Raw genomic sequence first — 21,700 nt, 5'->3', positions numbered from 1 at the left:
CAGGTTATAAAAACAACTCAAAATGTTTAGTTTGCAAGCTCAATAAGTCTACTTAGGCAGTCCTCAAGATATATAGTGGTTCTATAAATTTTCATCCATATTACTTCAACATGATTTTACACAGTCCAAGAATGACTATTCATTATTCACACATGGATCTAGTTCATCTCTAGTTATTTTACTTGTTTATGTGGATAACATCATTCTAGCTAGACTTGATTCCACTTGTGTTAATCAAGTACAGTTGAAGTTATAGCCATTGTTCAAATTAAAGACTCTTTGTTCTCTCAAATATTTTTTAGGCTTGGAAATCGCTAAGTATTGCAAAGGAATCTCCTTGAGTAAACAAAAGAATATTTTATCCTTACTTAATGATACTGGTTTCTTAGGTATCAAACTTGATACTCTAACTAAGGATCCAAATTTGAAACTTAGTCTCAATGATGGTGATCCTATTGAGGATCCTTTAGTGCATAGAAGATTGATTAGAAGACTTATGTACTTGACCATATCTTAGCCAGATATTACCTTTGTTGTACACAAGCTTAATCAATACATGAAGCATCCTTTATCCATTCATTTAAGTGTAGTTCATCACTTGTTGGCATATTTGAAGTCCACTTTAGGGCGGAGTCTCTTTTTTCCTACAAACAACAAGTTTCACTCGTTAGCATATGCTAATGCAAACTAGGGTAGTTGTTTGGACACCAGAAAACTCTCAGTTTTACTTGTTGCTCTTTTTTTTTTTAAAAGAATATATATATATATATATATATATATATATATATATATATATATATGGAGATATGGAGTGCTTGTTTTTTGCACTAGTATATATAAACATTATGAAATGAGTTGAATGTAATATTATTGTGTAAAAAACATAAAGTTTACATGTAATATATGATACTCTTAACATATATGAAGTGTTTTTTTTTTTTTTTTTTTACATTAGTATATATAAACATTATGAAATGAGTTGAATATAATGTGATTGTGTAAAAAAAACATATAAAGTTTACATATAATATATGATAATCTTAACATATATAAAGACAATAATTTGATTTAGTATACACATTTTTTTAGATGATTTTATCCTTAAATTTTAAATAATAAAAAATAATATTAACAATAATCATTCTTCCAAACATAAGACTTGAACTCAAGATTTTGATGTTTAAAAACCAAACATAACACTAATTGATCTAAAAAAACAATTCCTAAATATTTTTATTAAATAAAATATAAAGGTATGGAGTACCTGAACTACTAATATATATATATATATATATATATATATATATATATATATATATATATATATAATAATTAAATTTTATTTTTATTTATTTTAATTTGTATTTATCAATTTAACTTATTGTTTAAATAATTATGATTAAAATAATTAATAACTAGTCAATTAAATATTTTTTTTCCTAATTTATGGTCGTAAGGGAGTTAACCTCAATAAACTCAAACATTATACAAAAGCTTCTTGTTACCATTTTTGTTTTTCTTTAACTATGCTTTGAGTTGCGTTCCACACAGCCATTGAAATTTTGTTTAAGTTAAACATGATTGTTTTTATAGAAAATACTTGTTGTATGTAAGAAAAAGAAATAGTGAATTTGTCTAAAACAACACAAATTTAGAACCTATAACTGAAATCGTGGATCATTTTTTAAAATTATTTATTAGAATGAGACTTTTTGAAACTATTTTTACTTTTGAAATTGTTTATGTCGATATCGTTATGAGGTATTGTGATATCAATATCACATATAAATTAAGTTTTTTTTACTTTTTTTTTTTCTAATTATGATGCTATACATCATTTAAAAATCATTAGAATTAGTATCAACATTAATTAGGTCATTATTGATTCCTTGAGTTTTATATCAACAGAAGATGTAGAGTTAGAATCATTTTTTTTTTATCTTTATAGGTTATAACAACATTTTTATACTATGTTACTATAGTTTATAGTGACAACCAAAATAATAATAAGAATAAATAAATTGGGTATTATAACCTATAGCAACAATAAAAAAAAGTGATTATCTTTCTAAATGTATAATATCTATATATATATAATAAAAAAAACTGATTTATTTATTTAAAAAAAACTTGTTATATTTTTTTTTCTTTTAATTAAGTTTATTTTTCTAACTGTGTAACATTTAAAAAATGAAAGTGATTTATTTTTAAAAAAAATTGGTATATATATATGTATATATATATACATATATATATATATATATATAATAAATCTTACATATTTTTTTAAATAAATTATCTTTATTTATCGATTTAAAGAATAAATTAAAAAATAAAAAATAAAGAAAGGAAAGTTGCTATGATGACAAATGAAAAACAAATCAAAATTAAAAAAAAAAAACAAATTGTGATAACCTATAGCTACAAAAATAAATAAATAAATAAATAAAAGGACACTATAATTGATAATGACAAAAAAATGATTTGTTTTTCTAAATGTGTAATATTTTAAAAAATTGTTATATGTGATTTATTTTTCTAAATGTGTAATATTTAAAAAAAATGAAAATGATTTACTTTAAAAAAATTTGGTATATTTACTAAATAAATCTTGCATATTTTTAAGCTTTTAAATAAGTTATCTTTATCAATTTTTAAAAAATGAATGAAGATAACAAACCAAAAATATAAACAAATAAGAAATGAGGTCACTATGATAGCAATGACCCCAAAAAAATAAAAATAATAAATAAACCAAACAAAAAGTTGTTATAACTTATAACAATAAAAATAAATAAATAAGACACTATAATCTTTAACGACAAAAGAGGTGATTTATTTTTTTAAAATGTGTATTATTTAATAGTTAAAGTGATTTTTTTTTAAAATTGTTATTTTTTATAAAAAAAAATGGTTTATTTTCTAAACGCGTAATACATAAAAATGAATGCGATTTATTTTAAAAAATTTTGTTAATTTTTTTCAAAAAGTGATTTATTTATCTCAATGTGAAATATTAAAAAAATGGAAGTGAATTATTTTATAAAAAAAATTGGTATATTTATTAAAAAAATCTTGCATATATATTTTTTATTTTTTAAATAAATCATCTTTATTTATTAATTTTTAAAATAAATGAAAAAATAAAGCAAAATAATAAATATAAATTAAAAAGTAAAAATTAAAAAAAAAATTGTTGTAGCATATAGTAATCCCATAAATATATTAAAAAAATGAAGTGTTATAATCAATAACGATCCAAAAATATATGTGATTTTTTTTTCAAATATGTAATATTTAAAAAATGAAAGTGATTTATTTTAAATTTTTTTTTATATTTTTTCAAAAAGTGATTTATTTTTCTAAATGTGTAATATTTAAAAAGTAAAAGTAATTTCTTTATAGAAAAAAAAAAGAAGATATATTAGTTAAACAAATCTTGCTTACCATATTTTTAAAAACAAATGAAAAAAAAATCCTAAAAAATTAAATAAAAAGAAAAAAAGAAAGAAAGGGGTTAACAACCACCACAATAAATAAAAAAAATTTCTAAAAAAAAATAACCATAACCTGTACTGACAAAAAAAAGCACTATAACTTATAATAACAAGATAAAAATATATTTTTTTAAAAGTTGATCATGAATTATTGGTCAATAACTACACTATTTTATTGTTATTAACTCCAGTAAAAAAGGAGGGACAATCATTATAATTTCAATTTTTAGATAGATTTTTCTGTTCAAATTAGAGACTTGGTGCTCTCATCTACCACATCTAATTATTTGGAGGAGTAGCTACAACTAGCTTTTGAAAGAAAAAGAAAAAAAACATAAACCTACTTTTTTCTGATTTTGATTTTTTGAAGAAAAAAAATAATCAAACACCTTACAATATTTTATAAGTGTCTTTTTTTCTATAAATTTTTTTTAGAATTAATTGAAACAAGCACACTCTTTAAAAAGTATAAGATGATTTATGTTTGCTTACAATCACGAAAATATTTAATAAAAAAAATCAGTTTTATATAATTCTTTATTATTCAAAATAGCTTATATATGATTTTATATTTTTTTCATCTTCTGATTCATATGAACAATTTTCAAAAGTGACTATTTAAATAAAGTTTTTTTTTAATTCACTAAAAAAAATAAAGTGATTTTTGTACAAAATAAAAAAATATAACAAACAAGCCATTTTATTTTATGACTAAAATATCATAATTTTACACCAACTTATTTTTTTCCATTTTTATTTATATGATGAAAAAAAATGTGATTTTATGCTCACATTAAGACATTAAGTACTTCACCTAAAAGTTATAACTCTTTTGACAAATGTTTTTAAATAACAAATTTTTTTACATGTTAAGCAAAATGTACGTTATTAATTATCATTGTCAAAAGCTTGTTATCAACGTGTTGTTACCATTTTCTATTGTGCACAATATTTTTTTTTGTTACCGTTTATATATAATTAAGTCTCTCCCATACATGTATTAATATATTTTAAGTGTGATTTTATGCATTGTTGAGATACCTTGTCCACGTTATATTGGACTTTTTAATTCCATGTGTCTTAAGATAGTCACACATTCAATCAAATTAGATTAATTAAATGGTAAAATTAGAGTATTTATTAGTCATCTGTGATTATTTAGTTATAATATTGTTGTAAACATTTAATACTAACTATATTGGGTTTGTGAGCCTTGCAATAGATTTTAATGTAGATGAATTAACTCATTGTTATTATAAGGAGAATCTTTTTATTACACCATATTATTATATTTTTAAAAAAATTGAAAAAAGTTTAATTTTGCACTATAATTTTTTATTAGACCTTTCATAATATATTATTTTTAAACATAAAAATTAATCTATTTATTATTTTTTCAAAAGCATATGTTTTAATGACTAATTTTTTTTTCCAGTTAGATGTACGAAGAAATGAACCTATAAATAAAAGTTAGCATAAAAATTAATTATTTCTTCCTCTTAATTCTTTTACAAAGATGGAGTGAACTACTTTTGAGTTTTTCAGAAATAATTTAAATAAAAGATATAAAAATTATATTTTAATAATTTCACTTAGCCAAATATAGTCCAAGTGGGTTACTAGCAATTGTAAAGTATTGGGCCTCTTGAATAAAATAAGAAAAGATGTCTGTGGGTGGATACAACACAACACAACACAACTAACTAAATGAGCCACCTAACTAGAGTGAGAGATATTCTGTTGAAGTCTCTAAGTTGCTTTTACAATGACTTGAAAGTCAATCACTCACATTCTGTCTGTAAAATGAAAGATACTACATTGATAATGACTTATTCATTCCAAGTCAATCATTTTACTTGGGAGAAATGTAATTAACAAAGTGATTAGGGTATAAATCTTATTCTTATAATTACAGAATTCAAGTTGTTAAATCTCAATGGAGAATATTTTTTTGATAATAAATTAAAAAAAAAATGAATATATATATATATATATATATATATATATATATTCTTATTTTATATTTAAAATATATATTAGTTAAAAAAAGTTAAAATAAAAAATAATGCTATAAAATATTTTAAAAATTATTTTAGTTATATATTGTTATAAACTACTCTATTTAATAACTTTTAATTAGATTTTTTTCAAAATTTACTGTTGAATTCAAAAAAATTCTACCTACATCATATATTCAAAATGTTATATTAATTTAAAATTATTTAATACTTTATTATATAAATAAAAATCAATAATATATATATATATATATTTTAAAATATATTAAAATAAAAACAATTTGAATGAATTTCTATTGTTGTTAAATTACAATAAAATTAAAAAAATATTTAAAATCAACTGTTAAATAAAAAAATTCATATTTAATATAAATTTATTAACAAAGTAATAGTAAATAAAATTATATCAATATAATTTAATCTTTTTACACACAAGTATATAATGAGAAAGAAAAGGAAAATTAGAAAGAAAATAGAATAAAAAAATATTAAAAAAATCAACAAAATACAACACAACTGATAATTATGGCTGGATTTCTCATTCATTTTGAAGAGGGTTTATTTTCTTAGCCGCCAGTATGAAAAAAATATATTAAAAGAGACAAAATTTATTTGGTGATTTCTATCCACGGACTTTGAAAAGAATTAGTTACTAATTACTGGTTAATATTTATCTTCAGTGCAAATAAAATAATGATATGAAAAATAAATTTGAGTGTATATTTATAATAACTCATGTAAAATATACCCTTTTGAGTTTATGTATTTTTTAATAATATTTAAATACTCTATTTTTTGCTCTTATGGTCAATTTTCATTAAAAAATGTTTGCATGGTTATATCTAATGTTGCCTTTTGTGACAAGAAGTTGTTACCTGACAACACCTAATGAAGCTACCTAAGCGTTTTTGTATAGCACAAAAATTTAAATTTTAAATATTGAAAGAATTAGGGACAGAGCCAGAAATTTGGTTTGAGAATGGTTAAAATTTTTATTAATAAGTTTATGTAAATATTTTAATAACATAAATAATTTATTATTATTTTTATTTCTTTTTCTATCACATTATATATTAATCTTATATATATTTTTCTCTTTTTTTCCTAAATGTAAACTAACATGACTTATAATTTTTTAGAGTCAAAAAATATTTTTAAAGTAATTTTGATAATTTAAAAAAAAAAATAAGGAGACCATGAATGAACCCTCCTAGTCTCCCCTCCCTCCACCTCCGGAAAGAATAAAAATAGTTTTTCAGATAATAAAACTGAAAAGTAGGATATTTGTAGAGATGAAAGAAGTATTTAAACCTAAATTATATTTAATAATTTTAATAATATAGAATATATGTTTCCAACAATATTAATTTTATGTAAAATTATTTTTTTAATTAAGTTTAGTTACTTTTTTTTTAATGAAAACGTGTTACTTCCGATATCTAATAGTCAACAGTTAATTATTAGAATAAATAATATATTTATTAACAATGTCAAGTATTTTAATGTTATTAATTAATAAAAAAACATTATCCAGTATATTACATTTATCAATTTTATATTAATTAAATTAAAATCTATATTTAATGTGATTTCTAATTGATTAATAATGTAAAAATTTTACACTAACTGTTCATATATATTAAACTATAATCATTATCTAAAATTGTGATAAATCGCACTTCTTAAGGTTTGAATTTCCATGTTAATATTTCATTACATTCTATTTGCTGAGCATGTGAGGAACACCAAAAGGACAAGGAAAAATCCAAGAGTTTAGTTGCGTACCTAATTAAAAGCAGCGAGGATGTGTTTGTGTCGGAATACCAGGTTTGAGTTTGACTCAAAGACAAGTCACTATTTGAATAATAATATGAAAGTAGAGGGTAGTTTCATCTACTCGCCTACGTCGTAAAAGAGAATGTTAGTTAGAAAATGTTTTGACGTAACCATTTATAAATGTTTCCATGCGAAACTCCTCCACTCATTCTCATGCAGCAATACTGAAACTAGGTACATAATTAAGCATGGGTTCAGTAGAGTACCAACCCTTGCTTCACAGGCTTGACGCACACACACAAATTAGAAACTTGTCATCAGATGCCGTTGAAGAGTTCTTGGAAAATGGGCCCATTTCGTTGAGATGGTGGCCAAAGCTTGTTTTGTGGGAGTCAAGGCTCCTCTGGATCCTCTCTGGGGCTTCCATTGTTGTCTCCATTTTCAATTATTTGCTCACTTTTGTCACCTTGATGTTTACTGGTCATTTGGGGGCCCTTCAGCTTGCTGGGGCCTCCATAGCCAGTGTTGGAATTCAGGGTCTTGCTTATGGCATTATGGTATGATACATTTTACAACTACTCTTTATTTAATTACTGTCAGTCTCTAAAACATACATGCTGTACCAAAAAGTTGTTGGTTCAAGTAGTAATGAAGTATGTTTGGATACAAGCTTAAAAACATTTTATTTTTCAGTAGAGAAACTCTAAAAAAATGTATATAACTTGTATTTATACAGACTCATTGTCTCAAGTAAGTGATTAGTGTGTATGGAGAAAACTTGGTTGTGAAAGCAATCATCTTTTAATGTCATTGAGTGCTATTTTTATAATGTTAATGTGCTATATAACTATAATTTGGTGTACGCATGTTTGTGATGATTGCATTTTGCTTAAATAGCTGGGGATGGCAAGTGCTGTGCAAACTGTTTGTGGGCAAGCATATGGAGCAAAAAAGTATGCAGCAATGAGCATCATATTGCAGAGAGCAATCATCTTGCACCTTGGAGCAGCAGTGCTTATCACATTTTTGTATTGGTTCTCTGGAGATTTTCTATTAGCCATAAGACAGACAGATGTCATAGCGGAGCAAGGGCAATTGTTTGCACGAGGACTTATTCCTCAACTCTATGCATTTGCAATAAGCTGTCCTATGCAGAGGTTCCTCCAAGCACAGAACATTGTGAATCCTCTCGCATATATGGCTGTTGGGGTGTTCCTTCTGCATGTGCTTCTCAACTGGCTTGTTGTTTTTGTTTTTGATTACGGCCTTCTTGGGGCATCCCTTACTCTTAGCTTTTCTTGGTGGGTTCTTGTCTTGTTAAATGGCCTTTACATCCTTCTTAGCCCAAGATGCAAGGAAACCTGGACTGGCTTCAGTGTAAAAGCCTTTAAAGGAATTTGGCCTTATTTCAAGCTCACAGTTGCTTCTGCTGTCATGTTATGGTATGCCCATATGTCAAACTCCTTCGACTGAGCTTTCATCTATCCATAATATACTTTCTTGGTATTGGTTAATGCATTAATTTAAGATTAAAAAAAAAAAGTACATGCCCTGTTATCTAATCACACGTCATTTTATATGTTAAATTTGTTGACTTTGATAATAACCAGCCTATTCTTACAAATCATGTCAAAACTATTTGTTATTTGGTCGACAGTTCATAATGCATATTTGTTAAACTCCTACTTTAATAATTTTATATCTCTACATTTGTTGACTACGTTACATCACCACCACCTTATACATTTATGTTGCAATGTAATTTTCATTTTTTGACAAACACGCATACATAGACGCCGTCTCATGCACACACCAATTATGAATTCCAAAATGTAGGTCTCGAGTTCAGATGAGTTTGTTTTGACAATATGAAAATGTGTCTTGATGTAGTTTGGAGATATGGTACAATCAGGGTCTAGTGATTTTATCAGGGCTGCTTCCCAATGCCACAATCGCATTGGATTCTATCTCTATTTGGTATGATAATATTTCGTCTTATAATCTTTCTTAGTTTCTTATCATTTCCCAACATGTCTAACTATAATGTTTGTTCCAATTATGTAGTATGAACTATTGGAACTTGGACATGAATTTTATGTTGGGCCTTAGTGCAGCAGCCAGGTTAAATTTGGTGACAAAACAATGTGTTCATCCAAAAAACTTTTCACAAAAAAATGTTGATAGTACTTTTTTGTGATTGTAGTGTCCGAGTTAGCAATGAATTGGGAGCAGCTAATCCAAAAGTCACGAAACTTTCTGTCTTCGTAGTGAATGGAACCAGCATCCTCATCAGTGTGGTTTTCTGCGTGATTATTTTGATATTCCGGGTTCCTATGAGTGAACTTTTCACTTCTGATACTTCAGTCATTGAGGCTGTATCCGATTTGACTCCATTGCTTACCATCTCTGTTTTCCTTAATGGCATTCAACCTATATTGTCAGGTAATAAAGCTTGTACAAAGCATATTAGCATAAGCACCAATTTTGGTCTAACCCTCCTTTTGTTACTTTTACTTTGAAATTTTCAGGGGTTGCAATTGGAAGTGGATGGCAAGCTATAGTGGCTTATGTAAACTTGGCCTCTTACTATATCATTGGACTTCCAATTGGATGTGTTCTTGGCTTTAAAACTTCTTTAGGCGTAGCTGTAAGTTTGAAACAATTTTCTCACTAATTATAGCTCTTCGCTTGAATAAAGATTAGTATCATACTATACATTTGGGATTTTTGTAGGGTATCTGGTGGGGAATGGTTCTTGGAGTTCTTATACAGACAGTAACTCTAATAGTTCTGACTGCCAGAACAAATTGGGATGCAGAGGTAATCAAAATTCTACCCCATAAGATTTTGTGTATATTATGTATGTTTTACATGAATTGCTCATCACGTGCATTGGAACTAATTCATAATGTTACTGTAGGTTGAAAAAGCCATTGGTCGCATCAAGAAATCTGCTGAAACTGAGACCTTAGATCAACTGGTTGTCAACGCATAAGAAACATTTTTCTTTTGAGAAATAGTAGCAACAAACTTTCAACCACTCTTTCAAATAGAATCAATATTCTTTTGAACATATTCTTTATTATTGGTTGAATTGGAAATGACAAAATTTTGTGAGTCTCAAATTTTATTTAATGAGTCTTACTCATAATTTTGTAGTTTTCAATTAGTTTTAACTAATAATAAAGAGTATATTAGAAAGTAATTGTGTTGCTGGCCTTTCTTTTATATTTTTTTTCATCAGGCATGGTCTAAAAGCGTTGTAGGTGGTGCTGAATCTTGTATTGGGCTACAAGGGTGTTTCTCATCACATAAATTTAAAAATAAAATAATGAAAACCTTCAGTTCCAGCGTTAAGCATTGTTCTTCAAACTATGAACTATTGGAGTGAATTCCAAAATATGTAAGAAATATTACAACCCCCCTCCCTCACTCCTATTCTGGTGACACCTTTCCTTTCCCACTCAACCCTCTCTTTCCACCTTTTTGGCCCTTCTTACATGTAAAAAATCAAAGTACGAGCATCCGGGACAAAATGTAAAAATGAAATGTAAATGCTTGGTCCACAAAATAATCTACAAATGATTACTTTCTGCTCATTCGCCGTACAAAATGAATGAAATGAAATGAATCAAATTATCGTACAGCAACAGAATCAGAAATCACTACACCGAGAATTGTGCCAATTTTGTTAACTTGTGGACAGCCTCAATTCGTTTCCCAGGAACAAAGTTGAAAATACATTCATCAAACTATCTGTGTGTTTGCAACAGCGTCAAAACGTGATTTTTCACGTTTGACTGGAAGAAAAAAATAATAGTTTCTCCTTAAATTGCTACTTGGACGTGGAGAGTGACAAAGAAATTGAGTTTCAAAATTGAAACCAAACATACACTATATTGCGCTAACCTTATCAGTTCATTATAAAACTCTGTTACGATTTTGCGTCAAGCATCGTTCTTGTGTGACACGATCTTACGTGACAATTTTTTTTTCACCTATTTTTTCTACCTTTTATATTATATATTTACATTCTTTTTAATTTATATTCTACTCTCTTTTTTATCTATTTATTCTTAATTTTTCACACATTTTTATCTAATTTATTTCTTACATGTATTGAACTTGAATTTTAAATTATTTTTTAATATGCAACTATTTGTTTTGCAAAAAGATGAAGGAAACAATTATTTTTATTATCTATGTAACACTTTCTATAGAATTATTTTTATTGTTTTTCGATATTTATATTGAGAAACAAATAGCTTCAAATTATATTTAACTAGTAAATTAGTAATTATATAAATAATCATATTAATTGATAATTAAGAGATTAAATTTAATTAAATTGTTCGTTATAATAAAAATATTATGCAGTTATTATTAATTATGAGTAACATAAAAAAAAAAACATTTTTTAGTCAAAACTATAATTTTTAATAATTTAAAATTATGTTTAATATGTAATTATATATGAATTAATGATTTTATTAATTAAGAGATTAAATTTTGTTAAATTTTTAGTTACTAACAAATTAATTTTAATTATAAATAAAAATGAAACAATATTAATTGATATTGATTGTAGATTAAAATATTCAATCATTCATTTATTATTTAAGAAATTTAATTTGATTAAATTCTCCGTTTCAAAAAAATAATAAATATTATAGTAATTAATATTAATATTAATTATAAATCTTTATTAAAAAATTGCTTTTGCTGAAACCTAATAATTATTATTAATTGATATTTATCTTCATTGATAAGAAAAATAATAAACTTTTGATTAATATTAATTTTAAACAACAATAAAAAAAATTGAGCAAACCTTTCAACAATTAGATTTGTATATGAGAAGTTATATATTTAAAAATAATAAATATATCTATATTCTTTATTATCAATTTATTAATTTTATAAAATATTGAAATAGACTATTTTATAATTTGGTTATAAAAAATATGGCAAAAATACTAATTTGGTCCCTTATAATATTTTAAATTTTCAATTTAATCTCACCTTAATTTTTTGTTTCAATATGCTCCCCAATAAGTTAAATCACTACAATGTCGGACCTTCCGTCCAAATTTATTAAACGGAGTTAACTGTTGGTCACGTGGATGCCACGTAGATGCATAGGTGGTAAGGTCCCATGTCTTCCTCTTTCTTTAATGCATCTGGAACTGTCCGTTCTGGTCCTAGAACGCCAACCACAAATGGTTAATGATCATAGTTCACGCCCGTGATTCTAAATCACAGTTGTGAATTGTTCAAGAAAAAAAAACCCAAGGTACAAAACATTCCAAACACTAAATTTGGTAATATTGCCAATGGGGAATTGATAACTTCAATTGCTAAACATTTGGGCTATACACCATTTATGGACCAATTGCATGATATAGAAACTCCTAGAAGTATTAATTATAATACTTGTTATGCAATGCAGTGTATCACTAAGGACACTAAGGACAATGGTGACAGATTTTATTTTATTGTTACTCAAACTGGAGTGAATCACTTACTACCAAATCGGCACTATACAGTCAATGATGAAATGACATGGTTTTATTTTTCTTCTCAGTAATTTATTTGAACTTTCTTAGTATATGTTATGTTATAAATTTTTGTTTGTAGTCTCTGAACCATATTTCAGTCTTTGAATTTATGTTATATTATGAATTTTTATTTTCAATCTCTGAACTACATTGCTGCATTTTGTTGAACATACGTTGGCTTTCTGGAACGGTTCGTTCTGGTTTCATAACGGACCGATCTGCTTGCACTTGTTGTATGTTAAATATTGCATCTGGAATGGCCTGTTCCAGATGCAAAATTAACACACAAATAGTGCAACCAGAACAGGTCGTTCTAGTTTCAGAACAGGCCGTTCCAGATGCATTAAAGAAAGTGGAGGAGGAGGACACGAGACCTTGCCACCTATGCATCTACGTGGCATCCACGTAGCCGACAGTTAACTCTGTTTAAGAAATTTGAACGAAAGGTCCAACATTGCAGTGATTTAACTTATTAGGGACCAAATTGAAACAAAAAATTAAAGTGAGACTAAATTGAAATTTTAAAATATTATAAGGGATCAAATTAATATTTTTATAAAAAAAATATTTATTTGGATATATTATCTTTAGTTATGAACTTTTAAAAGATTATTTACTTGAACCTTATATTTTTGAATTTGAATCTAACTAAAAGATAATAAAACATGAAATATTATATAAATATAAATGTTAAAAGTATTTATAATAATATTTTTTCTTTACAAACCCTATTACAAACAATAATAAATTTATTTGTTGTAAAAGAAATCAATAACAAAGTCATATTATATAATTAAAAAAATTATATATTAACTAACAAAATAATATATTTTTTAATTTAAATAATTTCTTTTTTATTTCCGCATCGCGCGCGTGTATCTCTAGTTGTGTTAATATTAAGTATTAACTACCCTTTTGCAATCACTTCCGATGATAATAGAACTCTTATTATTTTGAGCAGCAAACTTCACACCTTCTATGAGTTCCGTATGAAAATACATAAGATCAGCATACACATCATTTTTAGGTGTGCGTATGGATGAAAAGGAAAAAAAAAAAAGGGATAATAATTAATATGGTTGATGATTATTGAGAAATGAAGACTGAAGAGACAATAAAAAAGAAAATAAAAATAAAAAGTAAGGTAGATGTTAGATAGAAGAAAAAGTGACTATGATAATCGCTACTCGTACAAAAAATATACCGTTCTGGATGAATTGCTGCACGAGCCATACACCAGTTTAATATATGATATATATCCTACTGCCCTACTAGTCTAGTTACAATGATTCGGCAAAGTTCTCCACTGATAAAATAAGTCCTAAAATTCCAACAAAAAGAGTCCTAAAAAGGATAGAGCTTAAAGACAACAGAGAAAACACCAATGCGTTACCATACATATAATTGGCAAATATAACTAAATGAAGGGAGTTTTTTACTCAAATAATATTATTTTTTTAAAAAAATTATCTAAATAATAACTGTGCAAATTTATTTTCTTAACTAGCATCAATTACTGTTCATGTTCGGAACGGGCCGTTCTGAAATCAGAACGGGCCGTTCTGGATTAAAAAACAATACATAGAAAATAAATCAGAACGAACCGTTCCAAAATCAAAATTAGCACATAAAAAGTGGGATCAGAACGGCCCACTTTCAGAACGGCCGCCATTCTGACCTACAAATAATTTCTTTTTTCAATTTTCACTTATCAAATACCAAAACTCAGAAACTAACATCAAATAATTAAATTTATTGAATATTAACATTATAAATATATCTAAATAAATTTATTAAAATTCAATACAACAATAAAGATAAATGGTGGCAGAAACTGATTATGTTGTTCTCTAATGTCTATTTCTGTTTTAATCCTGCTGAACTTTGGCCGACCCTTAAAAGTTCGCTTGAGTTCTGGATTTGGCAACAAAGTTGGACCAGTGAAAGTAGGTCAATAATCTTCATGTCGGAGCTCTCCAAATGAAATATTTGACCCGCTGGGAGATTTACAGCAAGGCTAAATGAAATGTGGTATGATTGCGACAAGTTTCAGAAAGGTACACGAATGACAGTTAGGAGAGCTCCGACATGAAGATTACATCCGAGAAAAGTTTGACCTGCTGGAAAATTTATAGTAAGACTAAAATGAAATGTGGTATAATTGCGACAAGTTCCAGAAAGGTATACGAAGGATAGTTTGGAGAGCTCCAACATGAAGATTACATCTGAGAAAAGTTTGACCCGCTAGGAGATTTACAATAAGCTTAAATGAAATGTGGTATGATTGCGACAAGTTCCAGAAAGGTATACGAAAGACAGTTTGGAGAGCTTCGACATGAAGATTACATCCGAGAAAAGTTTGACCCGCTGGGAAATTTACAGTAAGACTAAATGAAATGTGATATGATTGCGGCAAGTTCCAAAAAGGTATACGAAAGACAATTTGGAGAGCTCCGACATGAAGATTATTAGCCTACTGGTCTAACTTTGTAGCCAAATCAAGAACTCAAGCAAACTTTTAAGGGTCGACTAAAGTCTAACAGGATTAAAACAGAAATGGACATTAAAGAACAACATAATCAATTTCTGCCACCATTAATTTTTATTGTTGTATTGAAATTTAATAAATTTATTTAGATATATTTATAATGTTAATATTCAATAAATTTAATTATTTGATTTTAATTTCTGAATTTTGGTATTTGATAAGTGAATATCGAAAAAAAAATTATTTATAAGTCAAAACGGCCCGTTCTGCTTTCAGAACGGCCCGTTCTGCTTTCAGAATGGGTCGTTCTGGTTCCATTTATTATGTGCTAATTTCAATTTTGGAACGGCCCGTTCTGATTTATTTTCCATGTATTATTTTTTAATCCGGAACGGCCCATGCTGATTTCAGAACGACCCGTTCCGAAACGTGAATAATAAATGGTGCTAGTTCAAGAAATAAATTTGTATAATTGCTATTTGAGTAAATTTTTTTAAAAATAATATTATTTGAGTAAAAAACTCAAATGAGGCAGCATGTCACTAAGGCATTTCTGCGTAATTCAAATTCTAGGAGTCACAGCAGTTCTAAGGAACACACCAACAGTTCAACACAACATTTAACACCAGATATGCCACTGGGAGCATCTGGAGATTACAAACGAGAGATCTGGAGTGGTATCACTGAAACATCCTCTCCCATTACCGGCTGGAACAAATCTAGCTCCCCGTAACGCTCTAGGACACGCATCCTGCAGTCCTCAGCTGCCATCATTCCAGTAGAGAATGCACCATGCACAGACCCCGTATACAACATACTCGTTGCTTCGCCTGCAAAGAATAAATTGTCTACAGGGACCCGTAGCCTTTCATATAGATCATGTGGTTTCCCAACTGCATCATAGCTATAGGAACCTAGCGTATCGATATCTGAACCCCAATGAGACACAAGATACTGAATCTGCATATTGAAACAAATTACATCCTCAAAACATGAACAACAGACTTGACACGAAAAAATAACATTCGATTCAACCATATAGCAATTGTCTGCGAATATTATATGTACAGGAACAAAAAGGAATTAAATTTGGGAAACTGCCGCCTACAGATATGGGTTGAAGCATTTTCTTGCATAGTTTAAAAGTGAAATAAATCATAAAAATTATCAAGGTTACCGGAGAAGAAGCATCTGGAAGGATCCTTTTGAGCTGCATGAAAGCAAAGTTAGCAGCTGCTTCATCAGACATTTTCTCAATGTCTTTGGCCAGCTGCCCAGAAGGCATGTAAACAAGGACAGGACGACCGGCAGCCTTGTGGAGATTAAGAAAGTAGCTGCATCCATAAGATGTCTCTGCAACTACTCCTAAAAATTCCACATTAGGCCAAAAAACATTTTTAAAGTGTAAAATTATTTTATTCTCAATTCCAACCCCAATATCAGAAATGGCAGCTTCTTTCCAGTCTGGGAGCTTTGGCTCGAATGTTATGCTCTTTGCCTTCAGTACCCCAAGAGGTACAGCAACAATGGCTGCATCAGCAACAAATGTTTTCCCATTTTCTACCGTCACCTTTACTCCATTATATTGCCTAACTATTTTTGTGACCCTGAGAAGAGGTATTATCAAAGCCATTAAATTTAGTTAAGCAACATAACAGAACATAGACTTCCAAAACAAAACTTTAAACTAATATATACCTGTGTCCCAAGCGAATGTCAAGACCCTTGGCTAGGGTATTTATAACAGGCTGATAACCCCTGACCATAAGACCATGACCACCAGGAAGCAATACTTCCTGTATGCAGGTATACAAAGAAGGATAAGTTATACATGAAAGATGTTTACGCATGCAGTAATCAACAATAAACTAGCAGCATACTGTGACTAGAAGCACCATATGAAGCCACTTATCTATCTCATAATACATCCTTTATGTCTAATATGCTTTATGGAAACCAGTAATAAGTCATATGTTGCCATTTAACCTCAAACTCAAACATATAAGGTATAACTGTGAGTCTGTGAGTTTGCAACTTTACGACCAACATCATGTTCTTCAGTTAAAATAGGTATAGAAAAAATAGATCAATAATTATAAATAGACAAAAAAGAAAAAGTTTCCGATTCACTTCAGCGGTTCGGCCTACCACCAATCAATGATATGTCATGCAATTCAAATTTGAATGACACAAATTTGAAATGGATATATAGATAATAGAACCCAAATATCTCAAACTTGGTTTTATCAAATTACCTGATCCCAACATTTCAGTGATATGGCATCAGCATCTGCAGCAAACCAGCCCTCCATTCTGCATATATACCACTGCAACACCTTGTATGATAGCCCTTCCAACCTGCATCCAACAGAAAAAGTTAAATTATACATTACTTGGGCTTCAAGAAAATGAATAATGGAGGTTGAGGGATTTTTTTATGCCAATAATGACCTCAATTCCGGTTTTCTTTCAAAAACAATGGAAAGTGCGCGGAGTATGGACATGTCTTCAGTGAATTCCTCTCGTACGTGATTTGTCTGCATTAAACTCAGGTCAATCTTTAGGGATGATGATCGTAATAAATGGAATCAAACATATAGAAACAATCAAAAAAGCAGTATATTCCTGAATATTTTCTTTTTCTATTTTGAAAATTCAATATATCAGATAAACAAAATAACTACAAATATTAAATGACTTGCCTCTTGTAAAATCATGTCAAAAAATTTACCAACTTTTGTTACCAACTCTTGGGGAACTTGATTTCCCTCCATATCAAAAAGTGCATAGCTGCAAGAAGTTGATGAATTTCAATTAGAAAAAACTTGTACACAATAATGTATCCCATTCAGGATAAGGAGAGGAGAGGATAAATTGATGCATACACTAATGTCACCAATTAATTATAGAAGTAAAGCAGAAATATTTAAATAATATCATTTAAAATCAAAGAGGCATTTGTACCTTTCCAAATCATGGTCATAAAGGACAGAATTATCCTCACTAGTACGGTAAAGAGGTAGTCCCAGTTTCCCAATCAATGGAGCCAATGGATTCTCCTTGCAAACACCATGCAACCTAAAACAAAGTCAGCCACTTTTAATACTAAAAAAGGGAGAAATGCCACATTCTTATCTACAGTAAAAAAATAAAAATTTAATGAGAACAAAGAGTATAAGCTCTACCAAGATGCACCCAGGTCAACAGGAAAGCCAAATGAGTAATCAGTGTGTATTCGGCCACCAAGTCTTTCCCGTGATTCTAAAAGAACAACCTGAAAAAAGTAAATTTATGCAAATAAATAATCTAACAAGTACAAAAGCATGCATGTCCAAGAAGGGAAAGCAAAAACAATAATGGAGATGTTGCCTCTCTTCATGAGCTAAATATATGTTTGCTTGTTTTTTTCACTTTGTGAATTTTTTCTCATTCAAAATGTGTGGTTTGATTTGACTAATGTACAAAACCAGTCCAATTCTAAACTAGCAAAGTAACCAAGTGAAGTGGTAGCACCCAGGAAATATAAAATGCTTTAAAGTAAACAACCTTACCCACACACAACCTCTAAGTTGAGCCAAAACATAACAGACACAACAATAGATGAGTGTAACAATTTTTCCACCGAAATAGATTGCAATTAACATTAAACTTCTGAGGTCAGAAGCAAAGCAAAGTTTCACAATCCATGCAGCTAATCATAGACACAATTCATTGTAGTCAAGTATGCAGGCACAAGACAGACTTGGAAAACTTATCATTGTATATTAGAGTGGCATGCAAGTCCAACAAACTAAAATTTGAAGTAAAAGATAGTGATTAAATATATTATTTTGCTTGAATACCTGAAACGAGGCATCATAAAGAGCCCGAGCAGCAGCAATCCCAGCCATGCCACCTCCAATGACAATAACAGACGGGGACCTCCCCTGCTCCTTGTCAACATTTTCATAGCAAAGACCTACAAAGAAGGAGGAAGCAGGATCCAAGTCAATTGTAGCACAGAGAAATAAAAGCAAGGATGACCCAAGACATTATTTCCCTTTTCAAATCACACTCATTATTCAGCAATCAGCACTAAAAAAAGACATCATCATAATCTTTATTTTTAAACACTCGAGAGTAAAACCAGCCAAAACACAAGTCACATTCGCGGCTAGATTCCACGAGATAGCAATCTTATTCTCCCAAAAGAGTAAAGATCACTTTCAGAAACTCGATTACCCAAAACCCTAGATCTATTTCAAAGTTGAAACAAGAAAATAGGCATGCACGTGGTGACATTAGCCTTTCATTCGTACCATACAATGACTTCACTATTATATTGAGAAACAAAACGAAATCAAATTAAAGTGAAACTGTAGACGCGTTAAAAGCATTAAAAATAAAATAAAATAAAATAAAATAAAAAATAAAAAGGGCGTGGTGGAGAAGGAACCTCTGCGATTACTCCTGAATCGGGACTCCATATTGCGAGGAAAGAGGGAAAATAGAAGTGTGATTAGATTTAGCGTCGATTAATGAGGGTTGGAGGGATTGAGGTGAGAAATGGAGAATAAAAATTAAGAGACAAGTAATGAAGTAGAATGAATTGAAATTGGAGAATAAACGCAGCTTCCCGAACCAGCTCATGCAGCTAAATTTCGAAAGGCGAACCACTGTGAGATGGATCGGATCGGCGGCGAAGGAGAGGAAAGTGGTTGGTTTGGGAGAGTTGATAATGATATAATTGGTGAATCGGAAGAGAAGTTGCATTCCACCTTTTTTTTTTTTTTTTTATTTAATGGTTTCTTTTAAAACGTCACGCCACTCTGCTGGAAACTGCAAACTGCAAATCCAATACCACATCTAAATTAAATATAAACTATAGTATATTGACCGTGAATTGCACAGAAAATAATATAGCATTTTTTAAATATTCAATTTTATATTTAATAAATTTGTAAAAAAAATTAAAATAGTAAATATAAAAAGTTTGATTATACGCAGGATGTATATATTTGTAATAAATTGAAAGAAATTGTTAAGAAATTTTAAATTATATAATCTTGGATTTGATTAAATATATGTAATATTATATAAGAATAAATAAGTGTAATAAAACGTAAGGGTTTCTTATTTGGAAAATAAAAAATAAAATAAAATAAAGTCAGAGGTTCTTATATAGGGAGCTCTATTCATTACTACATGTTTTGGTGTTTGGTACGTATTGATTAAAAAGAGAAGCAGATTGTTGCGAAAATGAGGTTGCCCACCCTATGTTGGTAACTTACCTATCACTCAAGTTTCTTGGCTTCTACATGTATATTTCTATATATAATATTATCTCGACCATCATCAAGTAATATAAGATAAATTATCAAAATTAAAAATTAAAAAATAAAATTATTACTTTTAATTAATTTTATAAAAAATTAAGTTTTATTTTAAAGATACCGTTTATATTTAGTGATTGTTATATTTAATATTAGTTATAAGTGAATGTATTGAAAGTAGAATTAACAATAAATGAAAAGTATATTAAAAAAAAAGTTTAATTTTAAGGGACGTCTAGTATTCGAAATATTTTTACGTTCTTAAGAATTTTAAATTTTAAATTGAAATTTTGGCTTCTTATCTTTAGTAGCTATTAAAAAAATATCAAGAATATAATTTTGGAAGGACTATTTTTATTTTACTTTTTCACAAAAACATTATTATGGATCTAACTTTTCTTAATTAGTGGAAAAGTCTAATATAATGAAAAAAATACAATATTCATTTTTAAAACAAAATCTCTTTCTCTTTCTGTTTTTCTTTCTCCTTCTCTCTCTCTCATTCCTACTCTCTTCCTTTCTCCCTCTTCCTCTCCCCTTCTATTTCTCTCTTTCCCTCTCTTACTCCCCTTTTCTTCTTCTCTCCCCTCTCCCTTTCTCTCACTTCTTTTATTTCACTTTCTCCCTTTCTATATCTCTCTCAGGTAGTGTTTGTTTCCGGGAAAGTACTGTTCACGAGCAAAGAAAGGCGTGGAAAGTATTCGTTTGTTTCCCCTAATTTGGAACGAAGGAAAGGCGAAGAAAAGCGAGGAGAAGCACTGTTGCTCTCCTCGCACAAAAGGGAAGAAAGGAGGTGAAAGACACATAGGATTTGTGAAAATTCGAAAATGCCCCTCCCATGCATGTGCCATGCAACATAAGATAATCGATTATGGTTGACAGAATTTCGACGCTGGTGGTTGGTGTTGCTCACTGATTCTCCACGTTCTCCACGGGCTGGTGACTCATTCTCGACGTAACGTGGCTGGTGGTGGCTGCTGGTGCGTGGCTGGTGGTGGCTGGTGGGTGTTGGTGGTGAGTGATTGTGGAAAGAGCTCCTCCATTGAAGGTA

General features: G+C 28.9%; 2 protein-coding genes across 2 annotated transcripts; one reads left to right on the top strand and one right to left on the bottom strand.

Moving 5' to 3' along the window:
- Positions 1-7,488: 7,488 nt before the first annotated feature.
- Positions 7,489-10,738, top strand: LOC109806314 (protein DETOXIFICATION 41). The gene is made up of 8 exons (XM_020368687.3): positions 7,489-7,848; positions 8,189-8,733; positions 9,182-9,268; positions 9,356-9,412; positions 9,495-9,733; positions 9,820-9,938; positions 10,025-10,111; positions 10,212-10,738. The coding sequence occupies exons 1-8, from the start codon at positions 7,540-7,542 to the stop codon at positions 10,284-10,286; spliced, it is 1,518 nt and encodes a 505-aa protein (XP_020224276.1). The 5' UTR covers positions 7,489-7,539; the 3' UTR covers positions 10,287-10,738.
- Positions 10,739-15,787: 5,049 nt separating this feature from the next.
- On the bottom strand, positions 15,788-20,147 carry LOC109795185 (polyamine oxidase 2). Its single transcript, XM_020354617.3, has 10 exons — positions 19,773-20,147; positions 19,180-19,295; positions 18,523-18,611; positions 18,302-18,415; positions 18,040-18,127; positions 17,789-17,874; positions 17,593-17,695; positions 17,036-17,133; positions 16,515-16,944; positions 15,788-16,297 (listed from the first exon to the last, which is right to left on the bottom strand). Exons 1-10 carry the CDS (start codon positions 19,801-19,803, stop codon positions 15,992-15,994), a joined length of 1,461 nt encoding a protein of 486 aa, XP_020210206.1. The 5' UTR covers positions 19,804-20,147; the 3' UTR covers positions 15,788-15,991.
- Between the last annotated feature and the right edge of the window lie 1,553 nt (positions 20,148-21,700).

The sequence above is a fragment of the Cajanus cajan genome, chromosome 9 (genome assembly GCF_000230855.2).
Source record: "Cajanus cajan strain Asha chromosome 9, NIPB_CcT2T_4, whole genome shotgun sequence".
Taxonomy (NCBI): domain Eukaryota; kingdom Viridiplantae; phylum Streptophyta; class Magnoliopsida; order Fabales; family Fabaceae; genus Cajanus; species Cajanus cajan.
This window is presented reverse-complemented; position numbering and strand designations above follow the sequence as displayed.